General features: G+C 38.1%; 1 protein-coding gene across 3 annotated transcripts in view; it reads left to right on the top strand.

The window, feature by feature from the left end:
- LOC111031635 (bromodomain-containing protein DDB_G0280777) overlaps positions 1 to 15,095 on the top strand; it is a 38,566-nt gene extending 23,471 nt beyond the window's left edge. Inside the window, exons 1-12 of one of the 3 annotated variants that reach the window (XM_022311673.1) lie at positions 2,332 to 2,657; positions 5,053 to 5,145; positions 8,727 to 8,861; positions 8,922 to 9,086; positions 9,166 to 9,294; positions 9,357 to 9,686; positions 9,775 to 10,035; positions 10,103 to 10,356; positions 10,423 to 10,570; positions 10,626 to 10,692; positions 10,765 to 11,010; positions 11,076 to 15,095. In XM_022311673.1, coding sequence (XP_022167365.1) covers positions 2,523 to 2,657; positions 5,053 to 5,145; positions 8,727 to 8,861; positions 8,922 to 9,086; positions 9,166 to 9,294; positions 9,357 to 9,686; positions 9,775 to 10,035; positions 10,103 to 10,356; positions 10,423 to 10,570; positions 10,626 to 10,692; positions 10,765 to 11,010; positions 11,076 to 15,055 — 5,943 coding nt within the window. In that variant the 5' untranslated portion in view covers positions 2,332 to 2,522 and the 3' untranslated portion in view covers positions 15,056 to 15,095. Of the gene's footprint in view, positions 1 to 2,331; positions 2,658 to 5,052; positions 5,146 to 8,726; positions 8,862 to 8,921; positions 9,087 to 9,165; positions 9,295 to 9,356; positions 9,687 to 9,774; positions 10,036 to 10,102; positions 10,357 to 10,422; positions 10,571 to 10,625; positions 10,693 to 10,761; positions 11,011 to 11,075 lie in introns of those variants that run through there. The other 2 variants (XM_022311667.1, XM_022311681.1) reach the window with 2 other exon arrangements.

Below are 15,095 nucleotides of genomic sequence, written 5' to 3'. Positions count from 1 at the left end.
GATATTATACAATACGCGCTGTACAGGTACTGTAAATTCGGGGTTGGACGCGATTTTATAATACCTATGCGAGTTCGGGTTTCACAGCCGCGGTCGTCGTTGTCTGCAGTGAAATAGGTATATTATTCTAATTGTTTTCACGTTTGCTGTGTGAAAAAAAAGTAAAAAAGAAACAAATAGGTATCGGCGGCACTCTGCGCTGCAGCGACAACAACGGTTCGTATACGGCAGTCAAACCGTACCCATACAGTCGTACACCAGCACAAAGCGCGTATTATTATTACAGCCGTGGCGGGCTTTCAAGTCTACGTCGCGGGGGCGGAATGAGACTACGGTCCTCGGAGGTGCAAAGACGCGGAGAACAATGGCCCTCGTATAGTCGTAGTCTAACCTGCCTCCGACCCGACGACGGTGCGTTGCGCGCGTTCGTTTTCTCCGCCGTCTTTATGGCGGGATTTCGTATTATTTATTTTTTACTACACGATGATGTTTATTACCTGCGCGCGAGAGATCTACACAATCTCTCGGGGCCCGAGACGTAGTGCACGCGTGTATTATTATATTGTATATTATTATTATTATTATTATTATTATTATTATACTCTACTACATTATAGTAAAAGTCGTAGTAAATCCCCTGCGGGTCCCGAAAACCGGTTTCTCGCCATCGCGCCCGCCGACCGGCCAGGGTTGCCAACGTACACTGTTTCTCGGCGCCAAATCCAAGGACAGCGCGGCATGGTCGCCCGTCGTCGCCCGTCGTCGCCGCCTGCAACAGCGTGTACCTGCGCCTATATAATACGTAGGTAGCTGCAATACTATTATTTCGTATTTACACTCCCGTATTCGCAATTATAATAGTTCGTTTATTATTGTTTATATTTTTTTCTGCCAAATTCTAGGCCATAGTGTCAGTAGATTAACGCGTGGAGTCGTTATATTATTACATTCTACTCTCGATCGATTTGGCGGGCACCTAGAGAGGCGAGAGTGGCGTAATACCTATTTTAGAAGAATAGTTCGCAAATTTGCAATTACTGACAAAACAGAAAAAGAAAAATGTAATCCGAATTAAATTGACGGTTATTATGTACATCATAATGACGTATATCCATTTCAAACTTAGGTTTTTTTTTAAACTTTCACACTGGTGGTAAATATATGTTATATGCACTGCGCTGTGTACAAATGGTAACAAATTAACAACATTATATAATGTTTTAGTTGTTAGAAATATCGATTAACAATTAGTCATCGATCTACGACGTTCTAATAATCGAAAAAACAACTGGTTTTCATAATTGATTCGTTGATGATTATGCTATTGTGGAATTTTACTATTTTATGTCTACCAGAGGTATGTTGAGAGTTTAATTGCACGACGCTAATGGGAGTTATAGTGCTACTGAGTATATTAGTGTATCGCTCTTCAAATGTTTTCATCGCACATAAGAACCACTTGATCTTCAGGAATAGGTACTTGTATGGACCTACGCAATTTTAATCGTTCAACGTATTAGGATATTTAGTTGAAACGCTTTCGGGGACCAGGACTACGACTTTAACGAAAATAATGAAATTAAAAAAATATGTATTAATGTTAGTGTTCATTTGGTTTATATTAAAAAATGACATATATATTTTGACTAGCAGGTGGGTTGGGCCTTATCGTTTTATTTATATTTTTCGTCTTGTCGTATAAAATCTGTGGAACGTGCCGTGACGTATCTTTTCGGGCATATGGAGTGACAATTGATAAACAGCCTATAAATCGTATGGCGAGCACCGTATTCGATAAACCTAAGTGTACAACGCATTGCTGGAAAAATTGCTTATACGTGCGTTATTGATGCGATCGTTGAAGATAAGTAAGTTCCACCACACGGAGACAGCATCAAGTTACACGAATGGAGTCGGTGTGTATAATATTATGAACTACCTCAGCCAATATTATAAACATGAAAAAAAAAATGTACCGTAGACGCAATGTCGTAATGTTATAAAAACAACGCCTAAGAAGACGGAGAGACAGTGATAATATGATATTATTATTATTATTATTATTATTATTATTATTATGTTCCACGGTGTTTTCTTGCACAGGTGGGAGGGATTTGGCAGTGTCGTTCGGCGTTCTCGGCGGCCAGCACCGACGCTGTCCGCCACTGCCACCACTGCCGCCAACCCCGCCGCCGCCATCCCCGCCACCAAACGCTCTCCATCGGAGGACCGCTTCACCGCCGGCCTATCCGTGCATGTATGCGAGGCGGTCCATCCATCGTCGGCGGCGCGCACCTGTGCGCCGTTACCTGTTACCCGGCGATGCACCACCAGTCTATTGTCATGTCGGTCTCGGTCCGGTCCCGTTCGCTTGCCGCGCACCGCGTCCCGTCTTCCCGTGGACGAGCCATTTCGATCGCGACGTCGTTATGATTTTATTCGTTGTACGCTTTCGATAAATTTATAATATTCTGCAATAATAACCAATAATTGTTAAAAAAATCGCAAACGTGGTGTCCGTGATGTCAGTAGCAGTTCGTCGCGAAAACATGGAAGATAGTATGAGTATGCCGCCGCCACCCCTGCCGCCGCAGCGCCAACCACCACCACCCGTCAATAGGACGTACAAGAGACGAGCCCTGTTTCAAATCACCAAGGTAAGAGACTATAATATACGCGGACGACGCTACCCCTCCGCCGCGGCAATCCGCCACGCACCGGTCACTACACTCTCGGACGACGACGCCGCCGCCGCCGCCGCCGCCCGCCATTTTGAACACACGCGATTGATTTTTTCGCGAAATCGATGCCTATTTTGCAAATTTATTCTCGATCGAGGATTTCTTTTTTATCCGTCCGCACAAGTCTTCACGCTCGTCCCCGTCTACGTCTGCGCGAAATCAGATTTATTATTATATGCTCTGTCTGTCTGTCTATTACTGCTATCACGTTTACGCGACACCATGTGAATTGAATTTAAAAAACATCCATCGTCTCTGTCTTGCGACAATCTTGTATTATTATAATTGTACCACAAGTTGCTCTTATTTACTTGTTTTTGTCAATTGCCATAGGGTCACATAACATGTACCTATTTAGTTTGAAGTAAATTAAGTTATTTGATTCGAAATTAGCAATTTTTAAATAATATTATGATCTCAATGAGTATTATACTCTCGGGTATATGATTATTATCGTTAACAATCGATATGTTTTCCACCGAATATGTTATGAGATATTATCTACTCTATTCTGTATTGTATTATAGGTACAATAGGGAAGAAAGTCTCATTGGTACATATTGCCAATTTACTATTATTCAAAATCGTCGCATTGTTTTGCTGGGTTGTTTGACAAGACCGTCTAGGCATGCTATACACCAAGTGTAGGCATATCTCAACAATGTACAAAAATTACAGTTTTACTTCGAGGAGTTAATCTACACTCTAGTGTCAAATTTAGGTGCTTAAAAAAGTGTTTATTATAAAATAACTGTTAACGTAGTATAATAATATGATGTAATGTGTATCACGATTATTTAGCGCATGTATTAAAATATATACATGCACGCACGCCTACCTCATTGGATTTGTATTTTACAATCGCGATAAGAACGAAATCAACGCTTTGTATGTTATTACTATTAGGTATACTTATTAGTGATTACTTTGTATAATTTAATTGAAATTTGCTAGCGCTATATTACTGCAGTTTCGAACAATGTGTTATTATAATTTGTGTTCGTAATGCAATGCTGTATGGAAATTTGTATAGATAATATATTAATATACCTACACCCACATTAACGCAGGTCGCCGACACACGGTATCGAGTAAAAAAAATCAATTTCCTATTTTAGGTAGGTAGGTATACTAGATAGATATATTGGATGATCTACGATACTGTAATATCGTCTATATAATGTAATGGTGTAACGTCGCATTATCCGTGACCGATACAAGTGTCTCCGGGCCAATGCGCTATCGCTCTTGGCGACGACGTACCTTCAAACCGATTCGTCGTTTTCCCCTTTTTATTGTCTCGGGTAGGAAGAGAGTCATGATCTTCTAACGGTCACGATTATCGCAGACTCCAACATTCGTGTTGATCACTATACGGACATTTGATAGGCACAGAGTAGTGAGATTTGGATAAATCGTCAGTGTTGTTTTCGTTGCTGCCGTGAAAGTACGTATAAAATAATAATCCCAGATGAGTAATAACATTTATTCTATAAACCGCGCATTTAAATGTATAGTAATATATAATACGAGGCTATACCTACTACGAAATGAGTAATATCGAAAACAACACGTTTATAAAATCGTGTACGGTAAAAAATGTTAAATATTCGGATGTATAATATATATATAATCTAGGTAGTAAAGGATACTAGTCTGAGGGAGTCTACACCCGTAGACAGCCTCGTATATATATTTTCATAATATAATATGTGACTCATACCCGGTCGGCCTGTCAGTTTTGTTTCGAAGGGGACCTGTTGACTAATACAAGTCACAACCCTATACAGTTCATTTTGTATAATATACATTGTTCCGGTGCACAGGTGTCCGTGAAATCATAATGACAGTTCGCCGTGACCACGGGGGCATGATGATTCTCCCCTCACTATTTTCTATAATATATACAGAATAATATATAGTAGGTATATATGTAATTAACCGGATGATTGATGGCCTATAATTTTGAATGTCATTGGAAGTCAATCAATGTAAAACATTAATTTAATGCGATTGCTTTTCTGAAATAAGGGGTCAGCACTGAAATGTGAACCTGTATATGATTTGTATAGGTAGTGTAAACACTGCACTGCTTAACAGCAGTACCCTGCAGTAGATACCTATATGATGTATGCACTCCAAGGTTAGGTCTCCAGTCTAATAGCTCCTATCTGAGAATCGTTCGTATATGAAATGAATACCTATGCTATTGCTAATTAGTACAATAAATTAAAATTAATTGAAATAACGTGTGTATATTTTTATTTGTTTGCTTGTCATATATTTACCGATCGTTAATGTATTGTTCCAGGTGTTATGGCACTTAGACATATTCAGACGGAGCTTCAGAGAGCTGTATGGGCACGCTTGCATGGAAGAGTCATGCATATTTTGCGCTCTAAAGGTAAGAAAAAATAACATCCTTCATTTAGAGAAATATTGTAAATGGACACACTATTACGGTTTCTATTTCAATTCGCATATTATCGTCGGTCTTCAATGTCTCTTCAGGCGGCTTGTTGTGTGTATATAAATATATATATACTATATGTATGTATCGCAAAACACGCGATACAGTATTACATATATATAGTTTAAACGTTAAATTTCACTCAGATTTCAATGCATTTATTATATTTTTTTCTATTTCACGCGAAAAACACATCATTACAGTAGCCCCGCTGAGGCTCTATGTAGACTATAGCGTATATAATAATATAATATACAAGTATTTAATATATATACAAGTACATACTGGTGCTGTATGCCGATCTAAGCGCATTCCTTTGGGTAGAAATCTATCTACCTAGTTATTTAGTAGAACTCTGTTCGACGTTGTTTTATGTGGTCAAAAACATACAAACCATACGATCTGTGATGCGTATTATTATTATAGAGACCGGATTCCATTATAATTATTTTCACGTATAAAAGCCCAAAGTCGTAATAACAATTTATTTTATCTGCAGGGCGCTTTAGGCCGACCAACCTCCAGTAAAACCGGTATCTCTGCGACGAATCTTTCGGCGAACTCCAATCGCGTACGATGATATAATATTCGTTTAGACGTCGGAAATACGTTTTATAATAATATTGTATTTCACACCATTTCGCTCCTCTTATCGTGTATTCGTATTGTACGAAGACATTGAGACGCGTCAACGGTTTTCGACGTCGTTATTCGGATGGACGCATTTTTATTAATTGTCTTCTCTCCGTCGAGTTTTTTGCGCGATTTAACGTATCATTTACGATATGTATTGCGTCTAATTATTATCTTCACCATCCCCACTGTAGATTCTATAGCAATAATAGCCAGTAGGTACAACGATTAATATAAAACTTAAACCGTGGTAGGTATCAGCTATATGCATAATGCATATAGGTACAACCAGGCGACACTCGTAAAGGTACTCGTTTCACGCATATACGCACTTATAATATCTATGCTTACGCGCGATAGGTCCCGAGATGTTGGTGTTCCACCTACTCGGTAGTACTGGTTTTTAGACGTGGCACCGTTTTTTTTTTTTTTGAAGAACCGGTCTTCGACAATCAAGTCTCCCTCGATCCCCTTCACCCCCGACGCACGTGCACACCCCCTCGGGCGCGCGAAGAGCCTACGAGAATACTGAAATAAATAAATACAGTATTTAATTAGAGTAGGTATACAGATATATGTATATATTATATATATATTGGAGTACGAGGTACACTGTACGTGCTGCGACTCACAATATATGCTTCGACGACAATGGCCGCTTGATTTGACGTTCTTCTGAAAGCGTGTATAATGTATATGTATATATATATATATATAATAGAGATCGATGAATCTTCGGGACGACGATGATAAATGATCTTCCGATATAGACGAGATGGCGTTGGTATATACTTGGTAGTCTCTCTTTATATACAAGCGCGTATACGGTTTTCATTTCTCGCGTACAATGTAATATTTTATTATTATTATTATTATTATTATTATTATTATGTTCGAATGATTAATTGATCGCACTGACCGCGGAATCTTAAGTAACATATTATTATTATTGGGTCGGGCGAACGGGCGCACGCAGAAAATATTTAGTAGGTACAATATTTATCGAGTCCGACAACGACAATCCGTGTATCTCACATTTTGGAGAGATAAGTTCTACTTCTACACAATAATGTTTTTAGATATATAAAAAAAAAATCCCTACGAAACCGGTCGGTTAAGGCGAATGTGTGTTGAACCTCGTACGACTCGTACGGGTTTGGTTTATACGAAAGGTTAAAGAACGAGATATTAAAGTATTATAATATTATTATATTGTGTTTGTGTACACATTTTTGGTCGATAACGTTAAATAGAAATTTCGCATAATTATGAGGTATTATTTACGATTGTATTACTCGTGGTTGTTTAATGTGTGTTTCCAAATCTATATGCTGTTTTCTTCAAAAAAAAAATAATTAATCTATCTGTGCATGTGCGCCTAGTTTAATAAACTCGAATAGATACGACTTTAAAATTGTTTTTATTATGTGAACAATAGAGGTTTAACGTACTCGTATTATTTTTGCTTTTGTTATAAATTGTAATATTATACTATGTGTAACTAGTTTTTTCTTTTAATAGGTTTTTTTTATGGATAACATTAATTTTGATACTTGTGTTAAAAAACTTATTAATATACAAAAAACCAGATAACAAATAATAATGAAAAAACACGCGTGTTGTAGAAACGCATGACTCGTCAAATAAATTCAAAGAAATCTTTTAGTCAGCTATATATTATCCTATGAATCTACAGCTTCGTAGTAGTTGTATATTTAATAAAATGTCACAGGTTTTTATCAGCATTCTAAACAAACCTTGATGCTTATTATGCAATACAAGTGTTTTAACATACCTACCTAATATAATAATATACTCAAACGTATTTTATTATGTTATGTTCTAGTTTTGAACGTGGTGGAGCCATTTTTTTTTATATGTTTCATGATTTGGTTCGATTGTTGTACCCGTATATTTTTTTATTTGTCTTGATATCCAATAACGGATTTCTTAAATCACTATTCATCTGGGAATGGGTAAACTGGGTGAAGCTAGCTCGACCATAATGTCAATAATATATTTATGTATATAGTTTTTTATGAATAAAGGATCGCTTTCTCGTTGATTTATTTTTATTTTTCGGTTTGCCTTATTACAATTTATCAGTGAGATACGGTTAATACAAAAGATTGTGGGTGGAAAGAAGGTTCACTTGAAAAGTCATAAGAATCGTGACAAACTTATTTTGCAACAACTATTACAAATCGTTTTTGTTATTAATCATACGGCATACCCCGAGGGCTATTCATTTAGTAGAATTTAATCTAAATCTTTCATATATAAGCATAAATAAGAATACAAAATATATCTTTGTTATAAGTTTATAATAATATCTCGTAACCTCTATAATCTTTGCTGCAGAAAAGGTTGTAATTAAATCCAAAAAATTTGATCATGGGAAAGTCGTTATGGAAGTATATAAGATAACAACCGGATATCTTATTGTTTAAAAACTCTCACAGTAGTTTGCATAGGCCAGTGACTCATTCAATCGTACGAATAAAATTATACCTTTGGGTAGGAAACCGACGAAATTAAACAACTCGTTGTCTATGAGGCACAGTAACCTTAGTAGTAGTACTCTTATGTAATAAAAACGATATTGAACTGCGATGCTATAATGTTAATAATAGCAGTGGCGGTCAAATGAAGGGGTAATGAGGGGGATAGATCCCCCCATGACCTTTTTTTTTAAAAAGTTGAAGAGCTGATAATCATAAATTATATTTTGAATAATCTAATTGAGCATTTAAAAAATCTCCCCCCCCCCACCTTGACTTAATTATCTGACCACTACTGAATAATAAAAAAGGTCTATTAAAAAACCTAATCTTAAAAATGAACTTTAACTTTATGCAAACGATTATTTTTTATGATTTTAGGAACTATTCACAGCACTTGGTTCCAGCCAAGAAACAGCTTTGCCTCCAGATGCACTGAGGAAAGCTCTTGCTCAATCATTTTACGACCAGAGAAGATTCCAATTAGGTTTCATGGACGATGCAGCAGAATGCTTTGTATGTGTTTAATATTATGCTAAATAAAAATGAAGTGGTTTTAACGTTTTGTTGTTACAGGAAAACATATTATTACGAATACACTACCATATAGCCAACGAAGAAGCTGAAGACATGTGTAATGCAAAACATTGTATATCTCATCAGAAGTTTGCAATGACATTAGTTGAACAAAGTGTATGTGGTGCTTGTGGAGCTACCTCAGAACCTCTACCTTTCACTCAGGTTTGTAAAATGTTTAATGATTTTGTAACCATTTGCTATTTAGTGTTTTAATTATCTTATTTGTTTTAACTTTATTTAGATGGTGCATTATGTATCCGCTTCTGCATTGACTGCTCAAGTTAAACAATTTCCTTCAACCGGTCAAGCCGATCTATTTGGTCAACTATTGAAGAAAGCTGGTGGAATGGGAGATATTAGAGATTGCCCAGTAAGCTAACATGAAATAATTATTTAAAAAACCATTTTTTTTAAAACACATTATTTTTTCAGAGTGCTTGTGGTGCTAAAATACAAATAAGAAGAACACTAATGAACAGGCCTGAAATAGTTTCAGTAGGTATAGTTTGGGATTCTGACAGACCTACGTTAGATCATATAATGGCCCTTTTAAGTACACTGCGAACTTCATTACGTCTATGTGATGTATTTCACGGATCATTCGACTTACCAAATGGAAGTATGCCCCTACAACATCAATTAGTCGGAGTTGTGACGTATTACGGAAAACATTATTCTACATTTTTTTATCACACTAAACTAAAAATTTGGATTTATTTTGATGATGCTAACGTTCGTGAAATTGGTCCTAGATGGGAACAGGTAAAATTAATGATATTTAGAAAAACATTCATTATTTTATTAAATATAATACTAAATATTAATGTATTGTATTTGTTTTATTATTCAGGTAGTAGAAAAATGTAAGCGAGGAAGATACCAACCTCTTCTGCTCTTATTTGCTTCTCCTGAAGGTGAACCCGTTAATGCAACAACGGCACCAAAATCTATAACAAAGGCAACCAAACTTTCGTTTAGTGCAAACACTATTCAAAGTTTGTCTCAATGCCGTAGGTCTCTTACACCTAATCCAGAAAAACCCTTATCAAATCAAGGTCAACGGAGAGCTGTCACTCCAAACCCAGATCCAATAATTGCATTAGCCAAACCAGTAAGTTAAAATATAATTACCTAACCTTACTATTAAAATTAAAACGAACAACAATTATTAATTACAGGGTTTAAATTCTTCAATAAACGAGTATCAAAACTTGGCTCACTATCAAACAGTTATAATGGCTAAAGCTGCAGAAATGTACACAAATGATGATTTAAATGATCAACCGGGATCACCTAGATCTATGGCATCTAAATGTGAACTAGTTAGAAGAGATTCTGGAAATTGGAGTGGTGATAGAAATAGTGCTTCATCCTCATCATCTACTTCATTAGAAAATCCTTACCAATATTTTGTTGGAAAAATCCAAAACAGGTATGTGTAGTTAATAATGGTGAAAAACGATTTTTACTTATCAAAATTTAATTGAATTATTAACAGGGCTGGAAATGGTTTTAGCGGCGTTCCTCGAAGCCCCAACAAACCAAAAGATTATACAATGAATCAATTTGATTTAGGATATGACTCTTATTCATTATCTTCAAATGATAGTTTGCCTTTACAACAGAATCTCAAGCATAACCTACAGGTAATTGAAATAAAATATGTTAGTTATGCAGTCAATAATATGTGTGTTTTTTCAGCTTGCTCAAATACCGGAAGGACATCAAACTTCTCATACGTCATTGAAAAATGGTTCCAAAAATTCTGGTATGTAAAAATAGGAATAATTTTTTTTAATAAGATGTTATAATTATACTGATTTATTTATATTTTTAGCAGTCGATGAAGTCGAAAGGCTTTGTGCCGAAGCCGATCAGTTATTGGGAAAATCTGAAGCTACTGAAGATTTAGTTATGGCATTGTCTTTGTGTAATTTAGCTGCTGGTAAAGCTAGAGCTGCAATGGATGCTCCATATAGTAATCCCCAAGTTGCTAGTTTTGCAAGAATGAAACATAACACTTGTGTGATGAGAGCTCGCAGTTTACACAAGCGACTTGAAGAACCTCTTCACTCTACAAATAAACGTGTGTAGATTTGTTATAATTTGAAAACAAAATGAATTTTATGATAATAATTAATTTGATTTTAGATGGTGAAGGAAGACACAGTCGAGAAGGAAGTAGTAGTAGCAATAGAGGATCTCAAGTATCGCATAGCCGGCAAAATTCTAAAGATAAAACAATTCAGCACTCAAGGCAAAATAGCAAAGAATTACTTGACATGTCACTTCAGTTATCATCTTTGCACAATTCCCCTGTAGATAAATCTGTAAAAAACATTGAAATTTATGCTACCTTACCGAAGAATAAAAAAGGATTGTTATCTCGTTCATCCAACAAAACAAAACAAGTAATTGAAGATGAAGAATACATGATGTATGAAAGACCTAGTAGAAGCTTACAAACTAAAAGTAAAGCTAATAAAAAAGATGGAGAAAAAAGAGCAAGGAGTGAAGAACGTGGTACAAAAAATACTAAAGAATTCCTGTCAAACTCTCTGACAAAGGAAACAAAAAAACCTAAAGTTGAAGATAACAAGCAGCAAGGTAAAAAACAACATAAAATAAGGAGAAAATTGCTAATGGGTGGTTTAATAAAAAGGAAAAATAGAAGTATGCCTGATCTACGTGAAGATGAGTTGCAGATAAAAGATCCACCTAAAGAAAAAATTGTATCTAAAGATGACTCAATGGTCGACTCAATAAGTAGTCAAAACAATCTAAGTGGATATTTTTCTGAAGGTCATCTAGAGAGTACAGGAAACGCTAATTTATTGCGAAGTAAACTAATGAGAAAAAGTTTCTACACTAACAAATTCCTTCATTTTGCTAAAGTACCACCGCCACCACCAATGCGTACATCTTCTCAACTGAGTAAAGCAGAAGGCAATAAACAACAGAATGATTGGGGTTCTGAGCCTCAATCCTTACCATACATCCATCCTCGTAAGGAAGATGTGACTTACGCTAACGGTGGTATGTTACTTGACAAGGACAACAAAAATGTTATGATTACTCAAGCTCAAGTTCATCACAATCCAGAACAAAATGTTGTCATAAACAATGTTGATGATCTTGGGTTTCCATTACCACCTTATCCAAGTCCACTAAATTCTGTGTGTCATTCAAGACAACCTAGTGAAGAATTTCCACCACCACCGCCTCCGGCACAACCAATTGATGAAGTTGATGGAGCTTGTCCAGCTATGCCTATGGAACAAATTAAATTGGAAGTGAATGAAGAAAACAATTGGATAAAAGAGTTACAATCAAAGCAAGCCATGTGGTGTGATAATGATCAAGTTGGTCAAGATTTAGAGTCCAAATCAATTGTAAAAGATTTGAAAAATAAATTTGAACAAAAGAGCATTATTGATAATTTAATAACACATGCAATTAATAACTTACCAGCAGATAGTATTTGTGAAATAGTCGACGACGAAGAAAAGAAAATTGAAAAGGAGCTTAAGGGCGCATTAAGCAAAACGTCATTTGATAGTAGCGAATCAAAAAGAAAATTAGGAAAAAAGAAAAATGTTACCTTTTGCGAACAAGTAGTTCTAGTTGCGACTGCGGAAGAAGATGAAGTGGATAGCTATATACCAAATCCTATTTTGGAAAGGGTTCTTAGATCAGTACTCCACAAAGATATTCCTATTGAACCAAATAGGGAAGTCACAAAATCTGTAATTCCATTGAAACGAAACGACTCTGGTCAATTCAATCGTAGCAATTTATCTTTAAAATCTTGTTATGAAAATAACAATGTTGAAGAAAAATCTAATGTTGAAGTAAAAGAAGAGCTACCACCAAAAACGTATCGCATGTCTCCTGTGCAACAATTGCCTCAAACACTTTCATCCATGGCGGTACAACCCAAACTAAAAGCACCTCTTCCTGAACAAATTCAAAAACCTGTAGAATCTGTAAAAAATTACCGCATGTCACCAATTCAACAGTCAACAACTCTTAACCAATCTCCATTGACACAACAAAAATTCAAATCTCCTTCTACTTCACATATAGCAAATGCAATGTCAAATTTGTCGATAAACTCAATGGAGAGTATTCAGTCGGTTCAAAATCAATCCTCAACCACACATAGGTTTTATTCCCAAAACCAACAAAATAACATCTATCCTCAACAGTATCAAAGTCTTTCGCATATGGGACATCAAAAACCGTTTTTAAACAATGAACCACATTCACTGAACTATCAATCGATGAGTGAGAACAAATCAAGTAACTCGCCTGTAAATTGTAGATCAAATCAGTCTTCTTTGGAGAGGAATCAAACGATCAGACAACCGAACATTAATGTTCCGCCGAATTGTTATCCCCAACAGTCACCTGTTGAAGGCAGAAGCGGTCATTTTAGATACAACGGTGACAGTCAAACACAACTCCGGCTTCACGGAAATCAAACATCAAATTCGGAAACAAATACCCACCAATATCAAACCAACTCAAGCTCTCCCAGAACATCTTACCCACAAAATAATGCACGTTTCAATACTTCAAACGTTGAACCACCTGGTCAATATCAAAATAACAACGAAAACAGAACGTACAACAACCACGGTCAAATTCCCCAGTACCAATGTCAACCGCTTGAGAGGTTGAACAGCAGCAATAATAACATCAGTCATGCGACTGATAACCGGACATGTTATCCGCGGCAACCTAGTCCCGTACAAGCACAACACAACAACCTCAATATCAATAATTTCGGCCGTCACCAATCAAGCCCCACGACTGTTTGTAGTGAAAACGGTAATAGAACCACCTATGGGCAGACGCAACAGCATCAATTCGACAGATCGAGCTCTTCGATCAATTGTAGCGACAAGCCAGTGATGAACCAACACCACAATCCTCATCAACAACAACAACAACAACAACAACAACAACAGCAGCAGCAGCAGCAACAACAGTTTATTGATAGGCTGAGCATCGCAAGTAGCGAAAACAGCAATAAAACAGGTTATCTGCAACAGGGAGTATCTGCTAACCAAGCGCAGCAGTTGGAAAGGATGGCCCAACATTACGAGAACAAGACTGGCGGGTATCTGCAGCAGGGCCTAACCTCAACGAATCTGTTGCCCCAGCAGCAGTTTGGCGTTACAACGGGAGACAACTACAACAACAACAACAACAACAACAACAAGACGGGCAGCAATCAATCGCAGCAGCCGTCGGTACAACAGTGTTCGCCGAACTACGCGCACTCCGAATCGAGGACGTCGTCTGGATACCCGATGCCGCAGCCCGACAACAGACCCGCGCAGGCCCTTCCGGCCGGATACCCAAGGAACTCTGTGGAAGTGAAACCTGGCCCACACTCACCGGGCGTGTTGCTGAGGCAGCGCAGCATGGTCAACGGCTTCCATTCGATGCCGTACACCCGACAACCCGCGGACACCGTGTCTCACCTGCCGCCGGCGCACCCGAAAAAGGACGCCGCCCAGCCGACCAACGGTTTCGCGAGATCGCCCGCCGAGTCGGCGCACGGCTCATCGTCGTCGCTGGACCGGAACAAGCAGCTTCACCAGCAGTACGGTGGCCAGCTGGACGGTACGACGCCATCGCTCCAGTCGCCGTCCAAGATCCGCCCGGTTAACTCGTCGTCGTCGTCGTCGTCGTCGTCATCGTCATCAGCGGTGTCGTCGGTACAGAGGACCAACACGGTACGCAGGCCAATGACTGTTTATGAGCCGCAACAGTTACCGCCCTACCAGCACCCGCCGGTCCCGGTGGCGTTCAAACAGCAACAGCAACAGCAACAGTTGCAGCAGCCGTGCAGGCCCAACGGCCAGCCCAGGTCCACGACGCCCAACGGCAACGCGGCGGCCGCCGCCTCCAACGATCCGGGCCGATACGCCGTTTATCAGCAGCCACCGTCACCCCGGTTGCAGGAGAAATGCGCCAACGGCGTGATGAACGGCATGCCCAGGCCGTCGCCGTGCAACCTGTGCCGCAAGAAGGCCGTCAACCACCCGTCCATATACTGTTCGGACTGCGATTTTTACATGTCAAGGTTCAAGCCCAAGGCTCAATCGACTACGTGCTAACATGATATAATATTATAGGTAGTGTTTGCGAATATTTTTT

Source organism: Myzus persicae, unplaced genomic scaffold (genome assembly GCF_001856785.1).
Source record: "Myzus persicae strain clone G006 unplaced genomic scaffold, MPER_G0061.0, whole genome shotgun sequence".
Taxonomy (NCBI): Eukaryota; Metazoa; Arthropoda; class Insecta; order Hemiptera; family Aphididae; genus Myzus; species Myzus persicae.
Note: the sequence above shows the minus strand (reverse complement) of the source record. Positions and strands in the feature narration are given on the sequence as shown.